Here is a 25,785-nt window from a genome sequence, read left to right as displayed (position 1 = left end):
TCAATATATTTGAAAGAATCAATATATTTGGGATCTACTTCAACTAATTAATATATTAAAAGAAATTAGAAAAAAAGGTAATAGTATTAATAATAATAAAAATAAATAAAAGTTAGAAATTAGAGCCACGTCATTGGTCTCCATTTTTTCTTTCATTCGTTTTCTCCGGCGACAAGGGTTTTGTTAGGTTCGGAAATATAACCTTCAACGTTCATATCGTCGACGGTTTTCCACGGTCAAAGTCATAACGGACTTCAGAGCCGTTACCCGCCATTCTCGGGTGCCAGCTGTCTCGGCCCCCGCTTATTCCACTCGGGCTTATATATTTCTCCCGCACTCACACTCTCATCTTCAGCACATTCTCACATTAGAATCACAGCGCTCCATCAACGCCCTCTTCCCTTCCGAGTGTTCGTTGCCCAAACCAAACGCTAGATTGTTACCTGGCAATCGGAGGAAGAGAGAGCAGAACTGAAAGAAGTTTCTCGCCTCGTCTCGGTGATGAAAAATAGAGGTGAAGTACCTTCATTCTGCCTTTTAGTTTTATGCGTGGTTCGGTCGCTGTTCTGGGTTTGAAATTTTAAGGGTACAGTAATGACTCTGTTCTCTCGTCCTATGATTGCCTTCAAATTTCGTTTCAGCCTTTTAGTTTATGCGTAGTTTGATCGCTGTTTTGGGTTTGAAATTTTAAGGGTACATTGATGATTCTGCTCTCTCTTCCTCTGATTGCCTTTAAATGTCGTTCTCAGACTTTTAGTTTTATGGGTAGTTTGGTCGCCGGTCTGAGTTTGAAATTTTATGTGTACAGTGATGATTCTGCTCTCTCCTCCTCCGATTGCCTTCAAATTTCGTTTTCAGCCTTTTAGTTTTATGGGTAGTTGGGTCGTTGTTCTGGGTTTGAAATTTTAAGGGTACAGCCGGCTATTTAAATTTAGGGGTTCACAAGAGAACTTCAGAGGCAATTCTTATTTAGAGGTTCAAAAATAATTAAGTGAACAAAAGAAAATGATCCAGTGGTCAAAAGAAGCTACAAAGGATATAAGAAGGCATTCCAACTGAGGCAAATATCCTGTAACGAAAATCGAACAAGTTTCCTTTCAGTATAGAACAAGTTTTTGGCACACTAAAATTTTTTTAGCTTGTTTTTGGTAGAACTTGAATTATATATTTACTATTTTATCAATGCCAAGGGAGTTTTCAGAGCTCCCACCTCTCCTCAATGCTCAACCAAGCTACAATTCAGAAAAAACAAAAAGATACCCTCTTGCTTCTACAAAGCGACCTTAATATTACCCTCTAAAAAACTCCCACAAACAATCATAACCAACATCATGTATACACTTTGGTGATTTGACATCATGAACTACCATATGTCCGGTCTGGTTCTTGCAGGAATTACATTTTTGGCAATGTTGTGGTCCTAATAAGGTTAGATTTCCTACGTTTAACTTTTATTATGTCTTTGCTTTCCTTTTTTTATGTTCTTTGTGCTTCCTATATCATGTTTTTATTTCTAAGAGTAAATGATTAAACTACACTAAAGGATTGTAATGAATCTTAAATTTGAAGGAGGTTCATGAGTAAGGAATTAAATTACATCTTTTGTTTTCTAAGCTTTTTAGGTAGCTATGGATAGATCCTTTTTTTTAAAAAAAAAAAAAATGAAAGTGAAGCTTTCATTGAGATCAAATAAAAGAATACAAGAGGAACACTAGAAAGCCATCCCAAGAGGAACCCAAGTGACCCATAAAGGTGCTCAAATCAAGCAAAATAAGACCTAAAGGATAGTTTAAAAGAAACGGGTGTCATATCCCCAAAAGCCGAATTGACCTAAAAAGATACTCCAATCAAACAAAATAAAGATCTAAAGGTAATTACAAAAAATTGTACACACTCTCCCATACCATACAGAGGCGTGATCTATAAGGTTACACTGCACCCCAAGGTCTTCCAATCCTTTTGAAATTCCTATTGTTTCTTTCAACATAAAAATTCCATAAAATTGCTTTAAATAATCTCTTCTTTATCCGTTTTCAAGAAGGGATGAAGAAGAAACTCTTCCACCATGGAACTACAAGGCTGGGCAAGACCATAGGAGAGATGTTCTAGATCCTTGGTCATTACAAGAGGTACAACACTAGAGTCTATTCTGAAGTGGAGAATTCCTTTTTGTCTAAAGAGTTGAATTAGAGATAATGATCAAGGAATTAAGCAAGGACGTTTGTTTTACGGCAAATGAGAAAAATGGGTTGTAAAGATTTGTAAATTGGATGAGTCATTAAGATGAGGGGAGATGACTTTCCATGATGAATTAAATGAAAAAATAACACTAGGTATTATGCACATAAAGGAGGAAACATTATGTGTACAGTGGTAGAATTGGGGTTACATATTCAAATTGACAATTGGAAATTGGAAAGTTCTAATCAAGGAATAAGATGTATTATACCATAAGAAGGTAGGAAAGGATTTGAGTTAAGGACAATTGAAAAGCGAAAAACTTTTGAATGGAGGAATGAGAGATCACAAAAAGAGGTTTGTTAAATTTCAGAGGAAGGAAGCACTAGAATAAAGATTATGCTTAACTGGTGCTCAAGAAAAGTTTAATTGTTTTTTAGTCTACAAGTGAGATAAAGGATAATCTTTTGGATTTTTTGAGTTTGATGGTTATGTAGGTAAGGAAGGAAGATAAGTTTGGATATAAGGAAAAACACAACAATTAAGAAAGACTTGTAATTTCAACGACGACAGTCAACAAGAACAAATACCAGAATAAGTACTTGGCCTTATGCGCAGGACAAAAGGCCACACTGACAAATTAGAAAAACATACCAGAGAAGGACAAACCTGTGCAGGGACCCTCAAGGAACTTGGAAGGCTATAACTAAGACTAAGACTCCGGAACTTGGAAGGCTATAACTAAGACTAAGACTCCCCCGGATAAGAAAAGTGAACTTTCGAGGACAAAAGTTTTTAAAAGGGGGAGAATTTGCAAGAGACCAAGTAAGATTAAGAGATACGGGGGTAAATTTAAGGTGCCAAAGAAAGGATTAAGAGATCTAACAAAAGGATTAAGAGACCCGAAGAAGGTTAATGGGCAAAAGAAAGAGATTTTCAATGCCCAAGCAAGGAATTATGTGGATTCAAGCCATTGAAAAAGGTTCGAAAAAGAAATTGTATTTACTCCAAGAAAAGCAGGAAAGAAGGACTTAAAGACCCTAGGAACTCACCAATAAGCCTAGTAGAAGAAGGAACAAGAGAAGTCTCCAAGATACAACCTTGAAGGAAGAAGGTTGATTATGTCAAAACTTGTTGGGTACAAGGAAGGAAATATACTCCAAGATATAAGGAAAAAACAAGGATGACCAAGAAAGACTTGTAATTCTACAAAGGATAGTTGAGATGATAGTCAACAAGAACAAATACCAGAATAAGTACATGGCCTTAAGGCAGAACAAAAGAGGTCACAAGGGCAAATTAGAAAAACATGTCAGAGAAGGACAAACCCACGCAAGGACCCTCAAGAAACTTGGAAGGACATAACAAAGACCAAGAACTCCCCCAAGGCATTGTAAGAAAAGTGACCTTTAAAGGAGGAAGGTTATTAAGAGAGGGAGAATTTGTAAGAGACGAAGTAAGATTAAGAGATACTCGGATATGTTTAAGGTACCCAAGAAAGGATTAAAGGATCTAACAAAATAATTAAGAGACCTAAAGAAGGTTAATGGGCAAAAGGAATTATGTGGATTTATTGAAAAAGGTTTCAAAAAAAAAATTCTATTTACTCCAAACAAAGAAGGAAAGAAGGACTTAACACCCTAAGAACCCACCATAAGCCTTGTAGAAGAAGGAACAGGAGAAGTCTCCAAGATACAACCTTGAAGGAAGAAGGTTGATTATGACAAAACTTGCTATAAAAAAAATAATGGGATGACCAAGAAAGACTTGTAATCTCTGCAAAGGATGTTGAGATGACAGAAGTTTGTTATGACAAAACTTGTTGGTACAAGGAAGGAAATATGCTCTAAGATATAAGGAAAAACACAAGGATAACCAAGAAAGACTTGCAATCTCTACAAAGGATGTTGAGATGACAGTCAACCAGAACAAGTACAAGAATAAGTATATGGTCTTAAAGCAGAACAAAAGGCCACAAGGGAAAATTAGAAAAACATGTCAGAGAAGGACAAACCCATGCAAGGACCCTCAAGGAACTTGGTAGGACATAACTAAGACCAAGAACTCCCCCAAGGTAAGAAAAATGAACTTTTGAGGACGAAAGTTTTTAAAAAGGAGAGAATTTGTAAGAGACCAAGTTAGATTAAGAGATACTTAGGTAAGTTTAAGGTGCCAAAGAAAGGATTAAGAGACCCAAAGAAGGTTAATGGGCAAAAGGAAGAGATTTTCAATGCCCTAGCAAGGAATTATGTTGATTCAAGCTATTGGAAAAGAAATTGTATTTACTCCAAGGAAAGAAGGAAAGAAGGACTTAAGACCCTAAGAACCCACCAATAAGTCTGGAAGAAGAAGGAATAAGAGAAGTCTCTAAGATACAACCTTAAAGGAAGAAGGTTGATTATATAAAAACTTGTTGGATTCAAGGAAGGAAATATGCTCCAATATATAAGGAAAAACACAAGGATGGCTAAGAAAAACGGTAATCTCAACATCGTTGAGATGATAGTCAACAAGGACAAATACCAAATTAAGTACGTGAACTTTAGACAAAACAAAAGGCCACGAGGGAAAATTAGAAAAACATGTCAGAGAAGGACAAACCCATGCAAGGACCCTCAAGGAACTTGGATGGACTTAACTAAGACCAAGAATTCCTCCAAGGCATGGTAAGAAAAGTGAACTTTCGAAGATGAAAGTCTTGAAAAGGGGGAGAATTTGTAAGAGACCAAGTAAGATTTAAGAGATATTCGGGTAAGTTTAAGGTACCCAAGAAAGGATTAAGGGATCTAATAAAAGGATTAAGAGACCCAAAGAAGATTAATGGTCAAAAGGAAGAGATTTTCAATGCCCTAGCAAGGAATGATGTGGATTCAAGCCAATGAAAAAAAAATTGTATTTACAGGAAAGAAGGAAAGAAGAACTTGAGACCCTTAGAACCCACCAATAAGACTTAAAGAAGAAGGAACAAGAGAAGTCTCTAAGATATAACCATGAAGGAAGAAGGTTGATTATGTCAAAACTTGCGGGATACAAGGAAGGAAATATGCTCCAAGATATAAGGAAAAACACACTGATGAACAAGAAAAAGTTGTAATCTCTACAAAGGATGTTGAGATGGCTGTCAACAAGAATAAATACCAGAATAAGTACATGGCCTTAAGGCAGAACAAAAGGCCACAAAGGAAAATTAGAAAAACATGTCATAGAAGGACAAACCCATGCAAGGACCCTCAAGGAACTTTGTAGGACATAACTTAGACCAAGAACTCCCCCATGGTAAGAAAAATGAACTTTCGAGGACGAAGAGAGAATTTGTAAGAGACCAAGTAAGATTAAGAGATACTCGGGTGTGTTTAAGGTGCCCAAGAAAGGATTAACGGATCTATCAAAAGGATTAAGAGACTCAAAGAAGCTTAAAGGGCAAAAGGAAGAGATTTTCATTGCTCTAGCAAGGAATTATGTGGATTCAAGCCATTGCAAAAGGTTTGAAAAAAAAATTGTATTTACTACAAGGAAAGGAGGAAAGAAGGACAGTCTCTAAGAACCCACCAATAAGCCTCGTAGAAGAAGCAACAAAAAAGTCTTCAAAATACAACCTTGAAGGAAGAAGGTTGATTATGACAAAACTTGTTGGGTACAAAGAAGGAAATATCCTCCAAGATATAAGGAAAAACACAAGGATAACCAAGAAAGACTTGTAATCTCTACAAAGGATGTTGAGATGACAGTCGACAAGAACAAATGCAAGAATAAGTACATGGCCTTAAGGCAGAACAAAAGGCCACAAGGGCAAATTTGAAAACATGTCAGAGAAGGATAAACCCATGCAACGACCCTCAAGGAACTTGGAAGGACATAACTAAGACCAAGAACTCCCCCATGGTAAGAAAAGTGAACTTTTGATGACGAAAGTTTTTAAAAGGGGGAGAATTTGTAAGAGAACAAATAAGAGTAAGAGATACTCGGGTAAGTTTAAGTAAGGTGCCAAAGAAAGGACTATAGGATCTAACGAAAGGATTAAGAGACCCAAAGAAGGTTAATGGGCAAAAGGAAGAGATTTTAAATGCCCCTCAAGTCCCTGAACTTATGAAGTCTCGTTTCGGTAGTAGACCAATTTGTTAACATCCCCCCGAGCCATTTTTTATTAACATAATGACACCGAGCCCTTGTTGCAGCCCGGGCTACTGAATCCGCTGCTTTATTTTTGGTACCAACAATTAGTAAGGAATTATGTGGATTCAAGCCATTGAAAATGTTTGAAAAAGAAATTGTATTTACTCCAAGGAAAGAAGGACTTAAGACCCTACGGACCCAACAATAAGCCTTGTGGCAAAAGGAACAAGAGAAGTCTTCTCCCGGATACAACCTTGAAAGAAGAAGGTTGATTATGACAAAACTTGTTGGGTACAAGGAAGGAAATATGCTCCAAGAAATAAGGAAAACACAAGGATGACCAAGAAAGACTTGTAATCTCTTCAAAGGATGTTGAGATGACAGAAGGTTGATTATGACAAAACTTGTTGGATACAAGGAAGGAAATATGCTCCAATATATAAGAAAAAATACAAGGATGACCAAGAAAGGCTTGTAATCTCTATAAAGGATGTTGAGATGACAGTCGACAAGAATAAATACCAGAATAAGTACATGACCTTGAGACATTACAAAAGGCCACAAGGGAAAATTAGAAAAACATGTCAGAGAAGGTCAAACCCATGCAAGGACTCTCAAAGAACTTTGATGGACATAACTAAGTCCAAGACTCCCCAAGGCATTGTAAGAAAAGTGAACTTTCAAGGAGGAAAGTTAGGGGGAGAATTTGTAAGAGACTAAGTAAGATTAAGAGATTCTCGGGTAAGTTTAAGGTACCCAAGAAAGGATTAAGGATCTAACAAAAGGATTAAGAAACTCAAAGAAGGTTAACGGGCAAAAGGAAGAGATTTTCTATGCTCTAGCAAGGAATTATGTGGATTCAAGCCATTGAAAATTGTTTGAAAAAGAACTTGTATTTACTCCAAGGAAAGAAGGAAAGATGGAAAGAAGGATTTAAGACCCTAAGAACCCACCAATAAGCTTTGTAGAAGAAGGAACAAGAGAAGTCTCTAAGGTACATCCTTGAAAGAAGGTTGATTATGTCAAAACTAGTTGGGTACAAGGAAGGAAACATACTCCAAGATATAAGGAAAAACACAAGGATGACCAAGAAAGACTTGTAATCTCAACAAAGGATGTTGAGATGACATGCAACAAGAACAAATACCATAATAAGTACATGGCCTTAAGGCAGAACAAAAGACAAGGGCAAATTAGAAAAGCATGTCAGAGAAGGACAAACCCATGCAAGGACCCTCAAGGAACTTTGAAGGACATAACTAAGACCAAGAACTCCCCCAAGGCATGGTAAGAAAAGTGAACTTTCGATGACGAAAGTTTTTAAAAGGGGGGAAATTTGTAAGAGAAGAAGTGTAAGATTAAGAGATACTCGAGTAAGTTTAAGGTACCTAAGAAAAGATTAAGGGATCTAACAAAAGGATTAAGAGACCCCAAGAAGGTTAATGGGCAAAAGGAAGAGATTTTCAATGCCCTAGCAAGAAATTATGTGGATTCAAGCCATTGAAAAAGGTTTGAAAAAGAAATTGTATTTACTCCAAGGAAAGAAGGAAAGAAGGATTTAAGACTCTAAGAACCCAACAATAAGTCTTGTAGAAGAAGGAACAAGAGAAGTTCTAAGATACAACCTTCAAGGAAGGTTGATTATATAAAAACTTGTTGGGTACAAGGAATGACATATCCTCCAAGATATAAGGAAAAACACAAGGATGACCGAAAAAGACTTGTAATCTCAACAAAGGATTTTGAAATGATAGACAACAAGAACAAATACCGGAATAAGTACATTGCCTTAAAGCAGAACAAAAGGCCACGAGGGAAAATTAGAAAAGCATGTCAGAGAAGGAAAAACACATGCAAGGACCCTCAAGGAACTTTGAAGGACATAACTAAGACCAAGAACTCCCCCAAGGCATGTTAAGAAAGTGAACTTTCGAGGACGAAAGTTTTTAAAATGGAGAGAAATTGTAAGAGACCAAGTAAGATTAAGAGATACTTGGGTAAGTTTAAGGTGCAAAAGAAAGGATTACGGGATCTAACAAAAGGATTAAGAGACCCAAAGAAGGTTAATGGGCAAAAAGGAAGAGATTTTCAATGCGAGCAAGGAATTATGTGGATTCAAGCCATTGAAAAAGGTTTGAAAAATAAATTGTATTTACTCCGAGGAAAGAAGGACTTAAGACCCTAAGAAACCCACCCATAAGTCTCGTAGAAGAAGGAACAAGAGAAGTCTCTAAGATACAACCTTGAAGAAAGAAGGTTGATTATGTCAAAACTTGTTGGGTACAAGGAAGGAAAAATTCTCCAATATATAAGGAAAAACACAAGGATGACCAAGAAAGACTTGTAATCTCTACCAAGGATGTTGAGATGACAGTCAACAAGAACAAATACCAGAGTAAGTACATGGCCTTAAGGCAGAACAAAAGGCCACAAGGGAAAATTAGAAAAACATGTTAGAGAAGGACAAACCATGTAAGGACCCTCAAGGAACTTGGAAGGACATAACTAAGACTAAGAACTCCCCCAAGGCATGGTAAGAAAAGTGAACTTTTGAGGACGAAAGTTTTTAAAAGGGGAGGTATTTGTAAGAGACCAAATAAGATTAAGAGATACTCGAGTAAGTTTAAGATGCCCAAGAAAGGATTAAGGGATCGAACAAAAGGATTAAGAGAACCATAGAAGGTTAATGGGCAAAAGGAAGAGATTTTCAATGCCCTAGCAAGGAATGATGTGGTTTGAAAAAGAAATTTTATTTACTTCGAGGAAAGAAGGAAAGAAGAACTTAAGACCCTAAGAACCCACCAATAAGCCTTGTAGAAGAAGGAATAAGAGAAGTCTCTAAGATACGACCTTGAAGGAACAAGGTTGATTATGTCAAAACTTGTTGGGTACAAGGAAGGAAATATGCTCCAATATATAAAGAAAAACACAAGCATGACCAAGAAAGACTTGTAATCTCTACAAAGGATGTTGAGATGACAGTCAACAAGAACAAATACTAGAATAAGTACATGACCTTAAGGCAAAACAAAAGGTCACAAGGACAAATTAGAAAAACATGTCAGAGAAGGACAAACCAATGCAATGACCCTCATGGAACTTGGAAGGACATAACTAAGACCAAGAACTCCCCCAAGGCATTGTAAGAAAAGTGAACTTTTGAGGATGAAAGTTGTTAAGAGGGGGAGAATTTGTAAGAGACCAAGTAAGATTAAGAGATACTCGGGTAAGTTTACGGTACCCAAGAAAGAATTAAGGGATCCAAAAAAAAAAGGATTAAGAGACCCAAAGAAAAGGTTAATTATCCAAAGGAAGAGATTTTCAACAATTCCCTAACAAGGAATTATAAAGATTCAAGCCTTTGAAAGAAATAGTATTTACTCCAACGAAAGAAGGTCTTAAGACCTTAAGAATCCGCCAATATGCCTTGTACAAGAAGGAACAAGAAAAGTCTCTGAGATAATACATTCAAGGAACAAGGTTGATTATGTCAAAACTTGTTGGGTACAAGGAAGTAAATATGCTTCAAGATATAAGGAAAATACAAAGATGTCCATGAAAGACTTGTAATCTCTAAAAAGGAGGTTAAGAAGACAGTCAAGAAAATAAATACCAGAATTATTACATGGTCTTAAGGCAGAACGAAAGGCCACGAGGGCAAATTATAAAAACATATTTGAGAAGGATAAACCCATGCAAGGACCCTCAAGGAACTTGGAAGGATATAACTAAGACCAAAAACTCCTCCAAGACATGGTAAGAAAAGTGACCTGTTGTGGTCGAAATTTTTTAATAGTGAGGGAATTTGTAAGAGACCAAATAAGATTAAGATACTCGGGTAAATTTAAGGTGCCTAAGAAAGGATTAAAGGATCCAAGAAAAAGATTAAGATACCCAACGAAGCTTAATGAGACAAAGTAAGAGATTTTCAATGTCTTAGCAAGTAATTATAAGGATTCACCTCTTTGAAAAAGGTTTGAAAATTAAATAGTATTTACTCCCGGGAAAGAAGGAAAGAAGGACTTAAGACCCTAAGAATTCACCCATAAGCCTTGTACAAGAAGGAACAAGAGAAGTCTTTAAGATACAACTTTGAAGGAAGAAGGTTGATTATGTCAAAACTTGTTAGGTAATGGGAAGGAAATATGCTCCAAGTTATAAGTTAAGACACAAGGATGACCTAGAAAGACTTGTAATCTCAACAAAGGAAGTTAAGAAGATAGTCAAGAAGAACAAATACCAGAATAAGTAACATGGCCTTAAGGCAGAACGAAAGGCCACAAGGGTAAATTAGAAAAACATATTTGAGAAGGATAAACCCATGCAAGGACCCTCAAGGAACTTGGAATGACATAACTAAGACCAAGAACTCCTCCAAGACATGGTAAGAAAAGTGAACTTTCGTGGTTAAGGAGGAGAATTTGTAAGAGACCAAGTAAGATTAAGATAGTCGGGTAAGTTTAAGGTGCCCAAGAAATGTTAAGGGATCCAAAAAGAGTTTTAACCGACCCAATGAAGGTTAAGGGGCCAAGGAAGAGATTTTCAATGCCCAAGGAATTATGAAGATTCAAGCCTTTTTGAAAAGGTTTGGAAAGGTAAATAGTAATCAAAAACGGGAAAAATGCCATTTTTTTCAATTTAAAGTAAACTTTTGGAATTTCAAGATGGTCAAGAACGAAAACATGAACAAAAAGGGGTAAAGAATTTATAGAAAAGTTTAAATATTTAGAATAAAATATTTTAAAATGGCAAAGTACAAAAATGCCCCTCCCACCAAGATTTCTTGCAGATATGCTTTGAGAATGATTCGGCACCAAAGAAATAGGTACTTTCTTAGACGGTCTATGAATAAATTATTATGATGATGAGATAGGGTACTTTCTTAGAATGATCTATGAGTTCCCTTGAAAAATTAAATGAGATGATATCCTCATAGGTAAGATATCCACTTAGTGTGGTAAATGGAGGACTATATGTTCAAGTAGACATATAGAAAGCAAATAATATCTAGAACCAAAGAATAAAAAGTCACAATCCATAAGAAAAATAAAAGAATTTGAATCAACCACAATTGAAAATTTAAGAACGGTAGGAATCAAAGAATATGAGATTGCAATACGAGGTTAGAAATATTGAGGAAGGAAGTACTAGAATAAAAGAATTTTGGGTTGAAATATGAACTTGGAGTCCCAATTTTTTGATACTAGACAATCTTTTGAAGTTTTGAAGTTTAATGGTTATATACGAAAGGATGGAAGAAATTTAAATTTGGACAAATTTTGGTTTAAAGTAGGTATGGAAGGAAGAAAAGATAAGTTTATAAGTTAGAACCGTCTATAGATTTTTTCGAAGAATTAGATGAGATGATATCCTTATATAAAAGGAAAGTAAATAAAGGACTATATATAGTTGGAATAGCCCATTTCAATTGAAAAATTATTTGGATCAAGCCATAATAAGTCATATCCCATAGGAAGTATGAATGAAATTGAATCTAAGGAAAAATGAAAAATGAATAGTTGTTGGGAATACAGGAGAAGGGGATTGCTAAAAGAGGTTTGTGAAATTTTATTGGACAGAAAACACTGGAATAAAAGATTTTGCTTAATTGGTTCTAAAGAAAGTTTAAATTGTATTTGATTTACAGATAATGGATAATCTTTTAGATTTTTTTGAGTTCGATGGTTATCTTATGTAAGGAAGGAAGAAAGGAAGATAAGTTCGGATACAAGAATTGTGGATTGAAGTATGAGATTCGACTCCAAGTTTTTAATAATGGACAATCTTTTGAATTTTTTTTTGTTAATGGTTATGTATGAAAGGAAGAAAGTTAAATTAAGAGCGGTCAAGTATGCTACTTACTGAGTCTTTGTACTCATTCTAATTCCCTCATGTTTTTCACAAGCGACAATAAGCTAGTCGAGTGGAAATGGATTTAGAGCAGGTGCCATATAGAGCCATTTAGCTATTTAATGATTTAAGTTGTTTTATTGACTGGGCCAATGTATTTAAACTCATAAAATTTATTTTGATAAAATGTATTTTTATGTTTTTTGTTTTAAACGCAAAAATTAGGTCGTGACAGAGTAATATCAAAGTAAAGATTCTCTATGGCCCCGCTCGAGAGACTCTCCACCACAACCAGGAATGAACACCCTTAAGACTTTAAGATAAGGATGCCTAAGGATTTTATGTGTTTGATTGACTTTAGGGTTAATGTACAAGCTAAGGTGTAAGATGGCCTTAAGACCCCGAGAACAAGTAGTAACCCTAAGAGTTCATAACACCAAGATGAACTAAGACTATAAGCCCTTAGAAAAAGGATTTTCTTTGGAGAAAATATTCATTACGAGGCCAAGAGTTGTTTCAAGGATTCAGGAACGTTGTAATACCAAGGAAAGAAGGAACAAGGTTGGTTATGTCAAAACTTATTGGGTACAAGAGAAGGAAATACGCTCCAAGATACAAGAATGACCAAGAAAGACTTGTAATCTCAACAAAGGATATTAAGAAAATGGTCAAGAATAAGTAAATACAAGGATAAGTAAATACTAGATGTACATGGCCTTAAGGCAGGACGAAAGGCCACAAGGACAAATTAAAAAAACATGTTGGAGAAGGACAAACTCATGCAAGGATCCTTAGGGAACTTGGAAGGACATAACAAAGACTAAGTACTCCCCCAAGGTATGGTAAGAAAAGTGAACTTTTGAGGACGAAAGTTTTTAAGAGGGGGAGAATTTGTAAGAGCCCAAGTAAGATTAAGATGCTCGGGTAAGTTTAAAATGCTCTGGTAAGTTTAAGATGCCCAAGAAAGGTTTAAGGGATCCAAAAAAGGATTAAGAAACTCAAGGAAGGTTAATGGGCCAAAGGAGAGATTTTCAATGCCCTAGCAAGGAATTTTAAGGATTCAAGCCTTTGAAAAAGAAATAGTATTTACTCCAATGAAAGAGGAAAGAATGACTTAAGACTCTAAGAACCCACCAATAAGTTTTGTACAAGAAAGAACAAGAGAAGTGTCTAAGATACAACCTTGAAAAAACAAGGTTGATTATGTCAAAACTGGTTTGGTACAAGGAAATATGCTCCAATATATAAAGAAAAACATAAGGAATGCTATAAAGGATGCTAAGAAGACAGTCAAGAAGAACAAATACCAGAATAAGTACATGGACTTAAGGAAGGACAAAAAGTTACAAGGGAAAATTAGAAAAACATGTCGGAGAAAGACAAACCCATGCAAGGATCCTCAAGGAACTTGGAAGGACATAACTAAGACCAAGTACTCCCCAAGGCATAGTAAGAAAAGTGAACTTTCAAGGACAAGTTTTTAAGAGGGGGAGAATTTTTCAAGTAAGATTAAGATACTGGGTAAGTCTAAGGTGCAAAAAAAAAAAAAAAAAAGTTTAAGGGATCCAAAAAAAGGATTAAGATGTTAGTGGGCCAAAGAGACCCAGGAATGTTAGTGGGCCAAAGAGATTTTCAATGCCTTAGCAAGGAATTAAAGGATTCAGGCCTTTGAGAAGGTTTGAAATAGAAATAGTATTTACTCTAACGAAGGAAGGAAAGGACTTAAGACTATAAGAATCCACCAATAAACCAATAAGCCTTGTATAAGAAGGAACAAGAGAAGTCTTTAAGATACAACCTTGAGATACAACCTTGAAGGAACAAGGTTGATTATGTCAAAACTTGTTGGGTACAAGGAAGAAAATATGCTCTAAGATATAAGGAAAAACATAAGGATGATCAAGAAACACTTGTAATCTCAATAAAGGATGTTAAACCGTCAAGAAAAACAAATACCAGAATAAGTACATGGTCTTAAGGCAGGACTAAAGGCCACAAAGGCAAATTAGAAAAATATGTCAGAGAATGACAAACCCATGCAAGGATCCCCAAGGAACTTAGAAGGACATAACTCAGACCAAGTACTCCCCGAAGGCGTTGTAAAAAAAGTGAACTTTTGAGGACAAAAGTTTTTAAGAGGGGGAGAATTTGTAAGAGCCTAAGTAAAATTAAGATACTTGGTAAGTTTAAGTGCTCAAGAAAGGTTTAAGGGATCCAAAAAAAGGATTAAGAGACCCAAGGAAAGTTAATGGGCCAAAGGAAGAGATTTTCAATGTCCTAGCAAGGAATTGTACGGATTCAAGCCATTGAGAAAGGTTTGAAAAAGAAATAGTATTTACTCCAATGAAAAAATGAAAGATGTACTAAAGACCCTAAGAACCCACAAATAAGCCTTGTACAAGAAGGAACAAGAGAAATCTCTAAGATACAATCTTGTAGGAATAAGGTTGATTGTGTCAAAACTTATTAGGTGCAAGGAAGAAAATATGCTCCTAGATATAAGGAAAAACACAGGGATTACCAAGAAAGACTTGTAATATCAACAAAGGAGGTTAATAAATCAGACAAGAAAAACAAAGACCAGAATAAGTATACGGTCTAAGGCAGGACAAAAGGCCACAAGGGAAAATTAGAAAGACATGCTAGAGAAGGACAACCCCATGCATGGACCCTCAAGGAACTTGGAAGGACATAACTAAGACCAAGAACTCCTCCAAGGCATGGTAAGAAAAGTGAACTTTCGGAGACGAATGTTCTTAAGAGGGGGAGAATTTATAAGAGCCCAAATAAGATTAAGATAATCGGGTTAAGGTGCCCATGAATGGTTTAAAGGATCCAAAAAAAAGGATTAAGAGACCTCAGGAAGGTTAATGAGCCCAAAAAAGAGATTTTCAATGCCCTAACAAGGAATTATAAGGATTCCAAGCCTTTGAGAAAGGTTTGAATAGGAAATAGTAAGTATAAAAGAAAAAAAAGGTCATTTTTTTCAGTTTCAAGTAAACTTCTCCGATTTTAATTCTTGATGGAGATGGAATTTCAAGATTAAGGAAAAATGGACCAAACTATGATCAAGAATTTTTAGAAAAAGTTTGGATTTTTAGAGTAAAATATTATAAATGGCAAATTACAAAAATGCTCATGAAGGTCACAATAATTATGAACATGCCCCTCCCACCAAGATTTTTTTTGCATATATGGTTTCATAATGTGACCAAAGAAATTGAGTACTTTCTTGGAATGGTCTATGAATAAATTATTATGATGGTAAGATAGAGTACTTTCTTAGAATGATCTCATAGAAGAATTAAATGAAATGATATTCTTACTTAAAAGAGGAAAAATATCCACCTAGTGTGATAAATGGAGGATTATATATATTAAAGAATAAAAGTCACATGCCATAAGAAATATAAAAGAATTTGAATCAAGGATAATTGAAAAGTGAAGAATAGTGGGAACCGAAGGAATATGAGATCGCAAAATGAGGTTAGAGAAATTGTAGAGGAAGGAAGCACTAGAATAAAGAATATGCTCAATTGGTGCTAAAGAAGGTGCTAAAGAAAGTTAAATTTATGTATTTTGGGAAGGAAGGAAAATAAGTTTGGTTACGAAAATTGTGGGTTAAAGTATAAGATTCGACTCCCAAGTTTTTGATAATGGACAGTCATTTGAACTTGGTTACTCCCAAGTTTTTTATAATGGAAAATCATTTGAATTTTTTAAGTTCAATGGCTGGTTATGTACGAAAGGGTGGAAGAAAGATAAGTTTGGATACAAGAATTTTGGTTTTAAAGTTTAGATACAAGAATTTTGAGGTAGTATTGTCTATTAAGGTTTAATTTAGGGCAAGTGAATAAAGTTTTATGATGTTGAAATAAGGTACTTTCTTAGAACGGTTTATGAATTTCCTTGAAAAATTAATGAAAGAATTTGAAAAAAGGACAATTGAAAAGCGAAGAGTAGTGTCTAATAAGGTTTAATTTGAGGCAAGTGAATGAAATATTTTGATGATTACATTGGTTACTTCCTTAGAACCGTCTATGAATTTTCTTTAAGAATAAAATGAGATGATATCCTTACTTAAAAAGGAAAAAGATCCATTAACGTGGTAAATGGAGAAGTATAAGTTAGAATAGTCAATTGAAAAACGGAGACTTTGGATTCAAGTTATAAGTTGTCAGTAACAATTGGAGGAGGACGATAGAAGAAGCCAAAGAATAGTAGATAGTAGGGTTATTCTAGAACTTGGATTGTGTTGGATGAAACAAAATTACAAACTACAAGTCCAAACTAAACTAATTTCATAATAATTGTTTGTGTACCTCATGACCCCTTCTTATCTGCAAAAGTCAACAAAGAACCAAAAGTTAATACCTTCACCAGCCTGCATACATAAAATTTTCTAATTTTCTGGACAAACAGAGCCCTAAATGAACTAGGTATAAGTCAACTGTCTCTATGGACGACTATGTAGGATGCAAAAAAGTTAACAACTATGTCAATCTTTGACTCATGAGCTAGGGCATAATATTGGTTTTCCTATGTCGTGAGAGTGTCTTCGAAAAATTTATTTTCTAAGGAAGACGTCCAAGACACTCATCTTGCAACGCTCACCACACCATGACACGTATGTGTTATGCGTTGAGGCATGAACACATGTCCATGCTGATTCATTTATGGATACCGTACAAGAGAGCAGCCTCATTATCAACCTTTGACGCATGGACTAGGGCATAATATCGTCACACCTGTATCGTCGTTAGTGTCCTCAAAAAATTCATTTTCTAAGGAAACATCCAAAACACTCATCTTGCAACGCTCGCCACGCCATGACACATCGTGTCATGGGTTAGCTCATTTAGGCCACAAGACTTAGGGGTGGTGGAAGTCTAACATCATGCCTCCCCCTATTATAATACATTTTGATGCATATTTGATCTGGCTGGACGTAGTTTTGGCAAGCAATCATACAGTCCCGCGGAGCGTCTGTTGGGTATTCGATTAATATCAAATTTTGCAAGCTTTCATCTTTCATATAGACAAAGTTAACTCTAGAGTAGCATATTAAAACTCATATCTACTAACGTTTTACATCTTCACAAGAAGTGAATTTCTTCTCTTCTAATGGTTCTTCTAATGGTGCAGGAGGTAGCTGAAAATTTGATTCTCATGCATGAGGAGTGTGTGGATGGTAACTTTAGCTCTATCGAAATGTTGAGCCAATCTTCTCTTCCACGAGTTGCTCGTTCTCATGTTAGTCAGGTATCGTGAAATTTTGCCTCAAATAGTACTTTCTCTTCTAGCTCCACTTTAAAGTAAGAATATTTGTTGAGATAGAACTCGTTATTCAATAGTGTGGTTTTGACAGTAGAGATTAGCATTGTTGTTTAATAAAACTTCCAGTTTTGCAATTTTCTGCTTCAGCTTATGGATCATGATTCCCAACCTCTCAATCTTCACTACTTTTCTATTTCTGACCATCTCAAATTAATTTTATTTGGTGTGAAGATATATATAAAATATTAGAATTCAACTTGTTGTGTTTTTGGAAATATCACAGAGGGCCGTATGCCGTTTTATTTCCTCATGTCTTCTGATTATTTCGTATGTTCGTCCAAGTTTGGTAGTTAAATTGAACACCTACATTTTCGAGGAATGTCCCAAAGGGCTGACTTTATTAAGAGAACCGGAGGATTTTATTGGTAGGTTAATGTCCATTTAAATTTTGATTTTTAAAATTTGAAAAGTGTGAGGGTTTTTCGTTTTAATTTATTGTCAATAAACAAAATATGTATAGTTCATAAAAGTCAATAAAATCAATATTAATTCCTCTTCGATAAGATTCCATCTGACATCTCGTTTCTCTATTATAGTTGCTTTCTTTCATCTCTCACTTCTTCAGGAACTATTGGCGTCTCCAAAGGAGATTGAACCTTTTGGTATCCATCACGCATCTCAAATGGCTGCTCTGGACTGCATTGTATCTGTTGAAGGCGATGGTGTTTATATCCTCATATACTGGAAACATGGCTACAACAGTTGAATGTCACCGCCGTTTCCTTGGAAATAGGAGGACAATACCACCAGACAGGCAAGCTTTTATACATATAATTGGTTGAATTAGGGAGAGGAAACTTTTTTACAACTAAAATGCCGTAGGATTACATGAAAAATTTTCAAACACTTGTAACCTCTGGCTTTTTGCAGGCAAGAGATCTGCAAGGAAGAAGAAGAAGCTTTCTATGTTAATCCTTTGCCCAATTGTTTATGTCAGAGAGAACAATCAAACTCACAAACCACAATTGAATATTAATGGACCTATTAGAAACTTAACAAAGTTGACTAACCTTTAGCTTATTACTTCTATCCGAAGAGGGAAAAAAAAGCTTGTTACGTAAGAAGTTCATCAAGAAATGGAGTGTTGAATGGTAGCTTAATGACCCCAGAAGCCACAAGGAGTGACAATGCCCAAATTGGAAGAACCCATTGAAACGTAACCAGCAGAAACCGTTTCCCTGCGACTTAAAATCAAATCTTCCGAGCTATATATATACCCGCTAGTCATACAAGAAAAAAGAAAATTAGTGAAGCACTCCAGTTCAGAAATTTTATAATTTTATGGCAAAGAAACTTACTTTTTACTAGAAACACGAATATTGACGGTTGAGGATTGTTGGGAGGGAGTCTCACATTAGCTATTTTAGGGAGAGTTTATAAGTAAGGAATACATCTCCATTGGTACGAGGCCTTTTGGGAAGCCCTCCGTGATTCTTAACATGGTATCAAAGTCATGCCCTTAAGTTAGCCATGTCAATAGAATCCTCAAGTGTCGAACAAAGAAATTGCTAGCCTCGATGGTATAGTCAAAAGTGACTAATGTGTTGAACAAAGGGTGTACTTTGTTCGAGGAGCTTCAGAGAAAGGAGTCGAGCCTCGATTAAGGGGAGGCTACTCGAAGGCTCCGTAGGCTTCAGAGGAGGCTCTATAGTATACTTTGTTTGAAGGGAGGATTGCTGGAAAGGAGTCTCACATTGGCTACTTTAGGGAGCGATCGTCTTCATTGGTACGAGGCCTTTTGGAAAAGCCCAAAACAAAGCCATGAGAGCTTACGCGAAAAGTGGACAATTGTGGAAATCCCGATTTCCAACGGTAATAATTTATCTATTAATACAATTATTAGTTTTTTAGATTTATTATTTTCTCGCGCAATGCACACACTGGGCACTTGGCATCCATTGATTCGAGGGACAGCGCAACCCCTTGGATGACGTGGCTGGTTGTGATTGGTAGAATTACGAGCACTGAAGACTTAAGATGCAAGTTCGATTTAGGGGTAGAATCGTATTTCCGTCCCACATCGGTCGCTTCTTTATTAGCCGTCTTAACAATACTCGTCCTCCAACCGAGCGCCATAATCCGCGTTCTGAAGCTCGCCTTCTTTTGTTCTCTACATCCCTTTCAATACACTTCTGACCTCTCTGTGAAGCTCTCAGTGGTAATTCCAATCTTCTGAATCTTGGTCTGCTTTCATTGTTTTTGAGTTACAGTTCTTCTGTATATAGCGATGAATTCGTTCCATTTCGTTCTTGTGTTTCTCCGCTTTCTGTCTGCTGTTGATTGTATGTCGGAGCTTAGGTATACTTCTTACATGCTGCCTTCGGTTCGTCTGATAATTAACTCTATTTTCATGAATTTTGACGATTTATACTTCAGTTAAGGGATTTCTGTTCGATTTTCAACTTTTTGACTTGTTTGGCGGATCTATATATCCGATCTGATCTGTTCGGTGCTTCATTGCCTGTTTTCCGTAGATCTTGGTAATGGAATATTAGTTATTTAAAGGTACTGTTTGAGCCAACCGGTGCTTCATATGATCACGATAGTGATCTTACTGTGTCTTCATGCATTATATGATTCATTAGCTCATATTCTTTTCCGTGCAACTGAATCATGATATATCTTCCCTGGATTTATTATCTGGCGTCTTTTTTTTTTTTTTTTCCACAAGATTTAACCTCTTTTCTGAAACAACAATGTTTTAAATAATTTCAGCGATTGTTCCGGTTCGTAATCATTGACATTCTCCTCGTGAGTGTAATATTTTTGCTCTGAAAATGCAGGAAATTCTCCGTTACGAACAGAAATGGGACTGACCTTCGCAAAACTCTTCAGTCGGCTGTTTGCTAAAAAGGAGATGAGAATTCTGATGGTTGGTCTTGATGCTGCTGGTAAGACGACCATTCTCTATAAACTCAAGCTTGGAGAGATTGTCACAACTATTCCTACCATCGGTAAGCGTCGTATCCCTCCCTTTCTTTCGTTCTGTGTTTAGTTATGTTTTTGCCCTGCTTAGATTTTTAATCATTTCATACTAGTCTTATTATTATATGTATGTTTTCATTGATGTGGTTGGATTCCATGACACTGACATTTGACATTATAATTGATTTTTATCTGTATTTGCAGGATTTAACGTGGAGACTGTGGAATACAAGAACATCAGCTTCACTGTTTGGGATGTCGGTGGTCAGGACAAAGTATGAACTTAGAAGTCTACTTTTCATCATTTGTTAGCTGTGGATAACTTTTCATCGCAGTTTTCTATCTATGATATAATCGATTCATGAATAATTTAGTGTTTTTTACGTAGCCAATAAATGTGATTTATCTTTCCTCAGATTCGTCCATTGTGGAGGCACTACTTCCAAAACACTCAAGGTCTTATATTTGTGGTGGACAGTAACGATAGAGACCGTGTTGTTGAGGCAAGGGACGAATTGCATAGAATGCTGAATGAGGTGTGCTGAATGTATTTATCATTCGTTAACATTAATCCATTGCTAGGATCTGTAGATTTCATTCTTACCACACTCTGAATGTCAATGGAGTTATCGTGTTTAGCGTCTAAATATGACAATTGGAACTTTAGAATTTCAGCACTTAATCACTTGTTGAAGGATGATTAATGGTGACTCGTTTTTCTTTTCCATACAATGATCGGTATACTACATGTAGGAGTTGCATCACATAATAATAATTGGATCCAAGTATTCAGTCCTATACGAGAAGTTTCTTAGTGGATAGGATCTGATGATATTTTAGTACGACATGCCATATGTATATGAAATTCGTTTCATTCTGTCCAATGATAACCAGACAAGAATGAACTATGAATAAATTATAGGAGGTTCATTGTGTTTCTTTGTGCCTTGTATTGTTTTCTCTGATGATATTTTTCCCCAAATATCTTAACAAATTTTAGTTCAGATGATCTGGAGTTAATTTGGTAAGCAATTTCATTTATCAATATGTTGTTCAGAGGTCAAAGTTACCTAATGCCTGTATGACGTTGGTTTAGAACTAGGCCTAGTACTAAACAAGGATTGAGCATGCTTTGTTATCATGTACATACGTTGGAGATTTTATGATTAATTGTACTTGGAATTTGTCGATGCTTTGTTATCACTGACTTCAGGATGAGCTTCGAGATGCGGTATTACTTGTGTTTGCTAACAAACAAGATCTCCCCAATGCAATGAACGCCGCTGAGATTACTGATAAGCTTGGTCTTCACTCGCTTCGGCAGCGCCATTGGTAATCCTTGTGTTCTTCCATCCAATACCATTTTGCATCATACATATTGTTCTGAAGTCGGATGAACGTCTGTGGTGTTTAATAGGTATATCCAGAGCACTTGTGCAACCTCCGGTGAAGGGCTTTATGAGGGATTAGATTGGCTCTCAAACAACATTGCTAACAAGGTACGTGCCCTTTCCTTGGGTTCATGTGAATTTCATATTTCATTGGATTACTATCTTCAAACTTTCCTTGATTTCTTTTCGATTTTATTATCAAAATTTTGACAATTTTTTTTTTTTTAATATTGAAATTGAAATGGGTTTTTGGTTTTTGTTTTATTATCAAAATTCATGTTCGTTTTCATAATATTTGCATAGACATATTATAAATTACAATATAAAAGTTAATTACAAACTAATAAAACCACTTGATAATATTATTTTTAACAGAAAGTTACAAAAGTAAATACTAGTAAAAAGGGAAAAAAGTAAAAGCTTGAAGTTTAAAGCCATTAAATCACCATAAATTATAAACGTAAACCTTATTCAAATTGAAAATCTCTGGTACGGGAGAATTAATGGTGAATTGTGAAAAAAAATTGTTTAGACAACAATAATATTAACTGCTACAAGAAATTAATTTTTCTTTTTTAACTTAAAAAAATGTGTAAAGCCAAAATTTTAGAGTTTTCTTAAGTTCTCACAATTAAGTTTTTTTTAAAAAGAAAAATAAATAACCTCTTAGTAGAGGTGAGACATCAGCGTTCGAGGACTAAAATATATTTATGGGTGGAGCATTTTCAAGAATTTCAAAAACTTTATAGAATCAAAGAATGGTTGAAGCAAATGAAAAAAAAAAAATTATAGTAGGAGTGGGTTTGAAATTCAAAATATATATTCAAATGCAGGTGTGATCTTTTAAAAAAGTGGATACTATAATTTTGTATTTATATATTTCAAAATATTTATGAAAGATAACATCTTCGTATAATTTAGAAGACGGGATTTATATCTGTAATTGAAGAAACATGGATAAGATTAGTTGAAAATAGAAACATTACCATAGCTTCTATTTTACTACTGTTTTGCATCTTAAAAAGTATACTATAATTAGAATATGAATTAAATAAACAAGGGTATCTTGACACATTTTATAGAACACTTAAAAATTAAGAGAATAGATTAATTGGATCTTCTGTGAGGTATCTGACATCGGTTTGAATGTTTGTCTCCGTAATACAGGCATAAAGCTGATAAAGAGTTGTCGTGTAGACCGACAATCCTGGATGCAGGGGTGAATGTTATCTACCTTTTTTTTTGGTCATATTGTAATGGGCTTCTGTGTGTTTAATGAGATGCATCTAATTCAAACTTATCCCGTCCACATTCACATCTGAAATTCGTTTTAATCTCGCGTTCTTTTGCAAAGTATTTGACTTGAACTTTGAAGGTGACCAATATCAGCTCCTAATAGATGCTGGGAGAACTACAATGGGTAATGTTCTCATAGATTTTACCCCTACCAAAATATCTTCCAAATTATTACTTTCAAACAATGCAAAACACTGGATCACAATTTGTACTTGCGCGTCCATTGGACAAAAACCATCTTCTTCAGTTCCTTGTGGCCTAAGGTCAGTCATCTCTATTGCTGAAATGATGTATTTCTTAATATTTTCGTCAATAATTTCCCCTTCTGATTGCGGAGATTGCAAAGTCATTGGAGTATAAAACTATGCCAGCAAGGATCTTGCCAAAGCTACTGATCTGAAGATGAACATGAAAGCAAGTTCAGGAATCTGCAGTTCATACCTAAGATAACCCTACACAGCTCTCGTGAATAATATGCAAATATCTGTTCATGAAAACCTAAAATTTTAAGAAAGTATGCTCTTATCCTTACTGCGATAAAACACTGTTCTTAGTGTATGGATGACCATTCATATCATAAAGCGAGTGCGAATTACTAAATGAACTTTTGGAAAAGAAAAAAACAGAAGAAAAACTGCGATAAGATTTTGGACAAAGTAATATTTACTTTCGGCACACAATTACACATGCAAAAGAAAGCATATTATATTGCATGCATTTCCAAGATAAATTCATTGTAGTCCAGATTTCAACATGTATGCAGATTTGCGTTTAAAACCTTAAATATGATGATCTTGAACAAAAAAAAAATTAAAATTAAAAATTAAAAAAAATCCACTTTCAACCTTAAAAAATGCTCCTGCTTAATGATTGTAAGTGTACAGGAGGCAGTGACAGAGATCTACCTTAAGTTTAACTGCTATCCTTGGGAGTTTATTTTGTCAAACAGCGTCTTCTGCACCAACGGCATGGCCTCGGCTACCAGCTAAGGAAGAAAACAAACTTATACTTCCATATAAAAGTCTAATAGGATCAAGTTCAAGGTTGAACCCATAAATATTTTAGTAATAAAATATCCGATAAATTAGGAATAACCATTTAAGTATTGGAAATAATAAGTATTTTATAAATAAACATTTAGGTATTTTAGAGATAAAGATATATAGGTATTTTAGGAATAAATCTTGTCTATACTGTTTCACCCTCCACCCCATTAAGTTTTTTCATCCCAAGCAAATCAAAGTGTAGTAGTTTCTACAAAATGTCTTATAAATCTTTTCTTGATTGGTCTTAGAGTGTGAGTGTTCCCCACGAAAAAGTTGTGTTCAGCAATCTAGTATCAAAGCAAGGTTGGTATAGATTGTCAAAGCTCTTGAAATTCTTAGAATACTATGTGATTGTAGCTCAACACATGACAACATGCATGATGTCCTACCTACAAGGACAAGACCTTTGGGAAGTTGTTGGCGAAAGCAAAATTACGCCTCTAGAGGGCGATGCTAATGGCACCTTGCGCAAATGGAGAATCAATATAATGACCAACTTTTCGAGACTTCTAATCATGAATCGCCACATCGACTCAAGGGTATAAAAGTAGTAGAAGTTTTCTTTTTGTAAAGCGGGGAACACAAAGAATTTAAATTTTAAATATGCATTTAAACTTATGTAAAAATAATATTTAAACGTACAAAACATACCCGAGTCACATCAAAAACAGTTCATAAAATAACATGAGTTTTAGAAGTAGATAACATTAAAATAATAATAAAAGCAACACAAATGGAAAAGACTCGATCTAGGGGTCCCTTCAGCAACCGCACGCTCCCTCTATCACAGTGGTCTACGCTTTGGAAGGAGTATAAAAATACAGTTTACTTGTAGGTTCTTGTCAAACTTATTCTTATACATGCTCCTAGGGTAACCAAAACTCTGATTTAATGTCTATGTTGACCTTTGCAAGTTTCTACGTAACTAACCCTGAATATACCTCGTCTAATGAGCACTCTAACCCACCTAGGGTTCATAACTTCAAAGGGATTTCTAGTTCTCTTAGCTCGATGTTTTATGTATGTCTAGGTCCTTTGTCAACCTTGCGCGAAATGCGCCTCAAGTCGTGCTCCATGAAAAAGCCCTAGGGGAGTACTCATAAGTCTGGGGGAGCTCCTTTGCTCTACAACGATACCCGTAGTCCATACATGTCTATGTACTGAGCTCTAATTAGGGAATTCTTCCTAATGATGTCGAGTGTCACAACCATACTATGAAGAGAGTAGATTGTGACCCTCACGTTGAGACAAGCAAAGCGACGACACTCAAGTGACACCCCCATCCGGCCATGCAAGAGCCAAAATAGACGAGTGCCATGATGCGACCAAGGAGGACGGTGCATCATCCAACACACCATATAGAGTGAGTATTGAAGAGAAGACAAGACATAAGCAAGATGGTGACAAATGTAGACAAGTATGTCAAAGATAGGCTTGATGAAGGGCCACATAGAGCCTCGAGCCTTAACCTCAAAAGTCGAGATTCTTGAGATAATTTAGACATGTGGTTCTACAGTCAAATCCGTCTATATGAAATATGAAAGCTCACCAAACTTGGTGTCAATCAAGCATCAAACAAACGCTCCATGACATTGTATGATCGTTCGCCAAAATCATATCTATACCTGTCATACCAAAAAAACTTCAAA

At 35.6% G+C, this 25,785-nt stretch overlaps 2 protein-coding genes and 1 long non-coding RNA gene across 5 annotated transcripts; 2 read left to right on the top strand and 1 right to left on the bottom strand.

Moving 5' to 3' along the window:
• The first annotated feature begins 148 nt into the window (after positions 1–148).
• LOC111454115 lies at positions 149–18,481 on the top strand. Its single transcript, XM_023095438.1, has 4 exons — positions 149–514; positions 17,286–17,403; positions 18,015–18,232; positions 18,349–18,481. The coding sequence occupies exons 2-4, from the start codon at positions 17,311–17,313 to the stop codon at positions 18,452–18,454; spliced, it is 417 nt and encodes a 138-aa protein (XP_022951206.1). The 5' UTR covers positions 149–514; positions 17,286–17,310; the 3' UTR covers positions 18,455–18,481.
• Positions 18,482–19,488: 1,007 nt separating this feature from the next.
• Positions 19,489–23,307, top strand: LOC111454114 (ADP-ribosylation factor 2-like). 3 transcript variants are annotated; one of them, XM_023095437.1, is made up of 8 exons: positions 19,496–19,636; positions 20,262–20,432; positions 20,608–20,678; positions 20,820–20,939; positions 21,617–21,735; positions 21,821–21,902; positions 22,962–22,982; positions 23,147–23,307. In XM_023095437.1, the coding sequence occupies exons 2-7, from the start codon at positions 20,285–20,287 to the stop codon at positions 22,965–22,967; spliced, it is 546 nt and encodes a 181-aa protein (XP_022951205.1). In that variant the 5' UTR covers positions 19,496–19,636; positions 20,262–20,284; the 3' UTR covers positions 22,968–22,982; positions 23,147–23,307. The 3 variants fall into 3 exon arrangements, with proteins under 3 accessions (XP_022951203.1, XP_022951205.1, XP_022951204.1); XM_023095436.1 differs by lacking the exon at positions 23,147–23,307 and having other exon boundaries at positions 22,962–23,118; XM_023095435.1 differs by lacking the exons at positions 22,962–22,982; positions 23,147–23,307 and having other exon boundaries at positions 19,489–19,636; positions 21,821–22,019.
• Positions 23,163–25,785, bottom strand: LOC111454118. The gene is made up of 3 exons (XR_002712375.1): positions 25,686–25,785; positions 23,996–24,075; positions 23,163–23,486 (listed from the first exon to the last, which is right to left on the bottom strand). It is a non-coding gene; the product is annotated as an uncharacterized LOC111454118 (long non-coding RNA).

The sequence above is a fragment of the Cucurbita moschata genome, unplaced genomic scaffold (assembly GCF_002738365.1).
Source record: "Cucurbita moschata cultivar Rifu unplaced genomic scaffold, Cmos_1.0 Cmo_Scf00016, whole genome shotgun sequence".
NCBI classification, from domain to species: Eukaryota; Viridiplantae; Streptophyta; class Magnoliopsida; order Cucurbitales; family Cucurbitaceae; genus Cucurbita; species Cucurbita moschata.
The sequence above is the reverse complement of the archived record's forward strand: the minus strand, read 5'-3'. Positions and strand labels throughout refer to the sequence as shown.

Coding starts and splice junctions, on each gene's coding strand:
- LOC111454115 (XM_023095438.1), top strand. CDS start 17,311: ATGCATGAGGAGTGTGTGGATGGTAACTTTAGCTCTATCGAAATGTTG. Junction 17,404..18,014: donor CTCGTTCTCATGTTAGTCAG/GTATCGTGAAAT, acceptor TCTCTATTATAG/TTGCTTTCTTTCATCTCTCA. Junction 18,233..18,348: donor AGGACAATACCACCAGACAG/GCAAGCTTTTAT, acceptor GGCTTTTTGCAG/GCAAGAGATCTGCAAGGAAG.
- LOC111454114 (XM_023095435.1), top strand. CDS start 20,285: ATGGGACTGACCTTCGCAAAACTCTTCAGTCGGCTGTTTGCTAAAAAG. Junction 20,433..20,607: donor CACAACTATTCCTACCATCG/GTAAGCGTCGTA, acceptor CTGTATTTGCAG/GATTTAACGTGGAGACTGTG. Junction 20,679..20,819: donor ATGTCGGTGGTCAGGACAAA/GTATGAACTTAG, acceptor ATCTTTCCTCAG/ATTCGTCCATTGTGGAGGCA.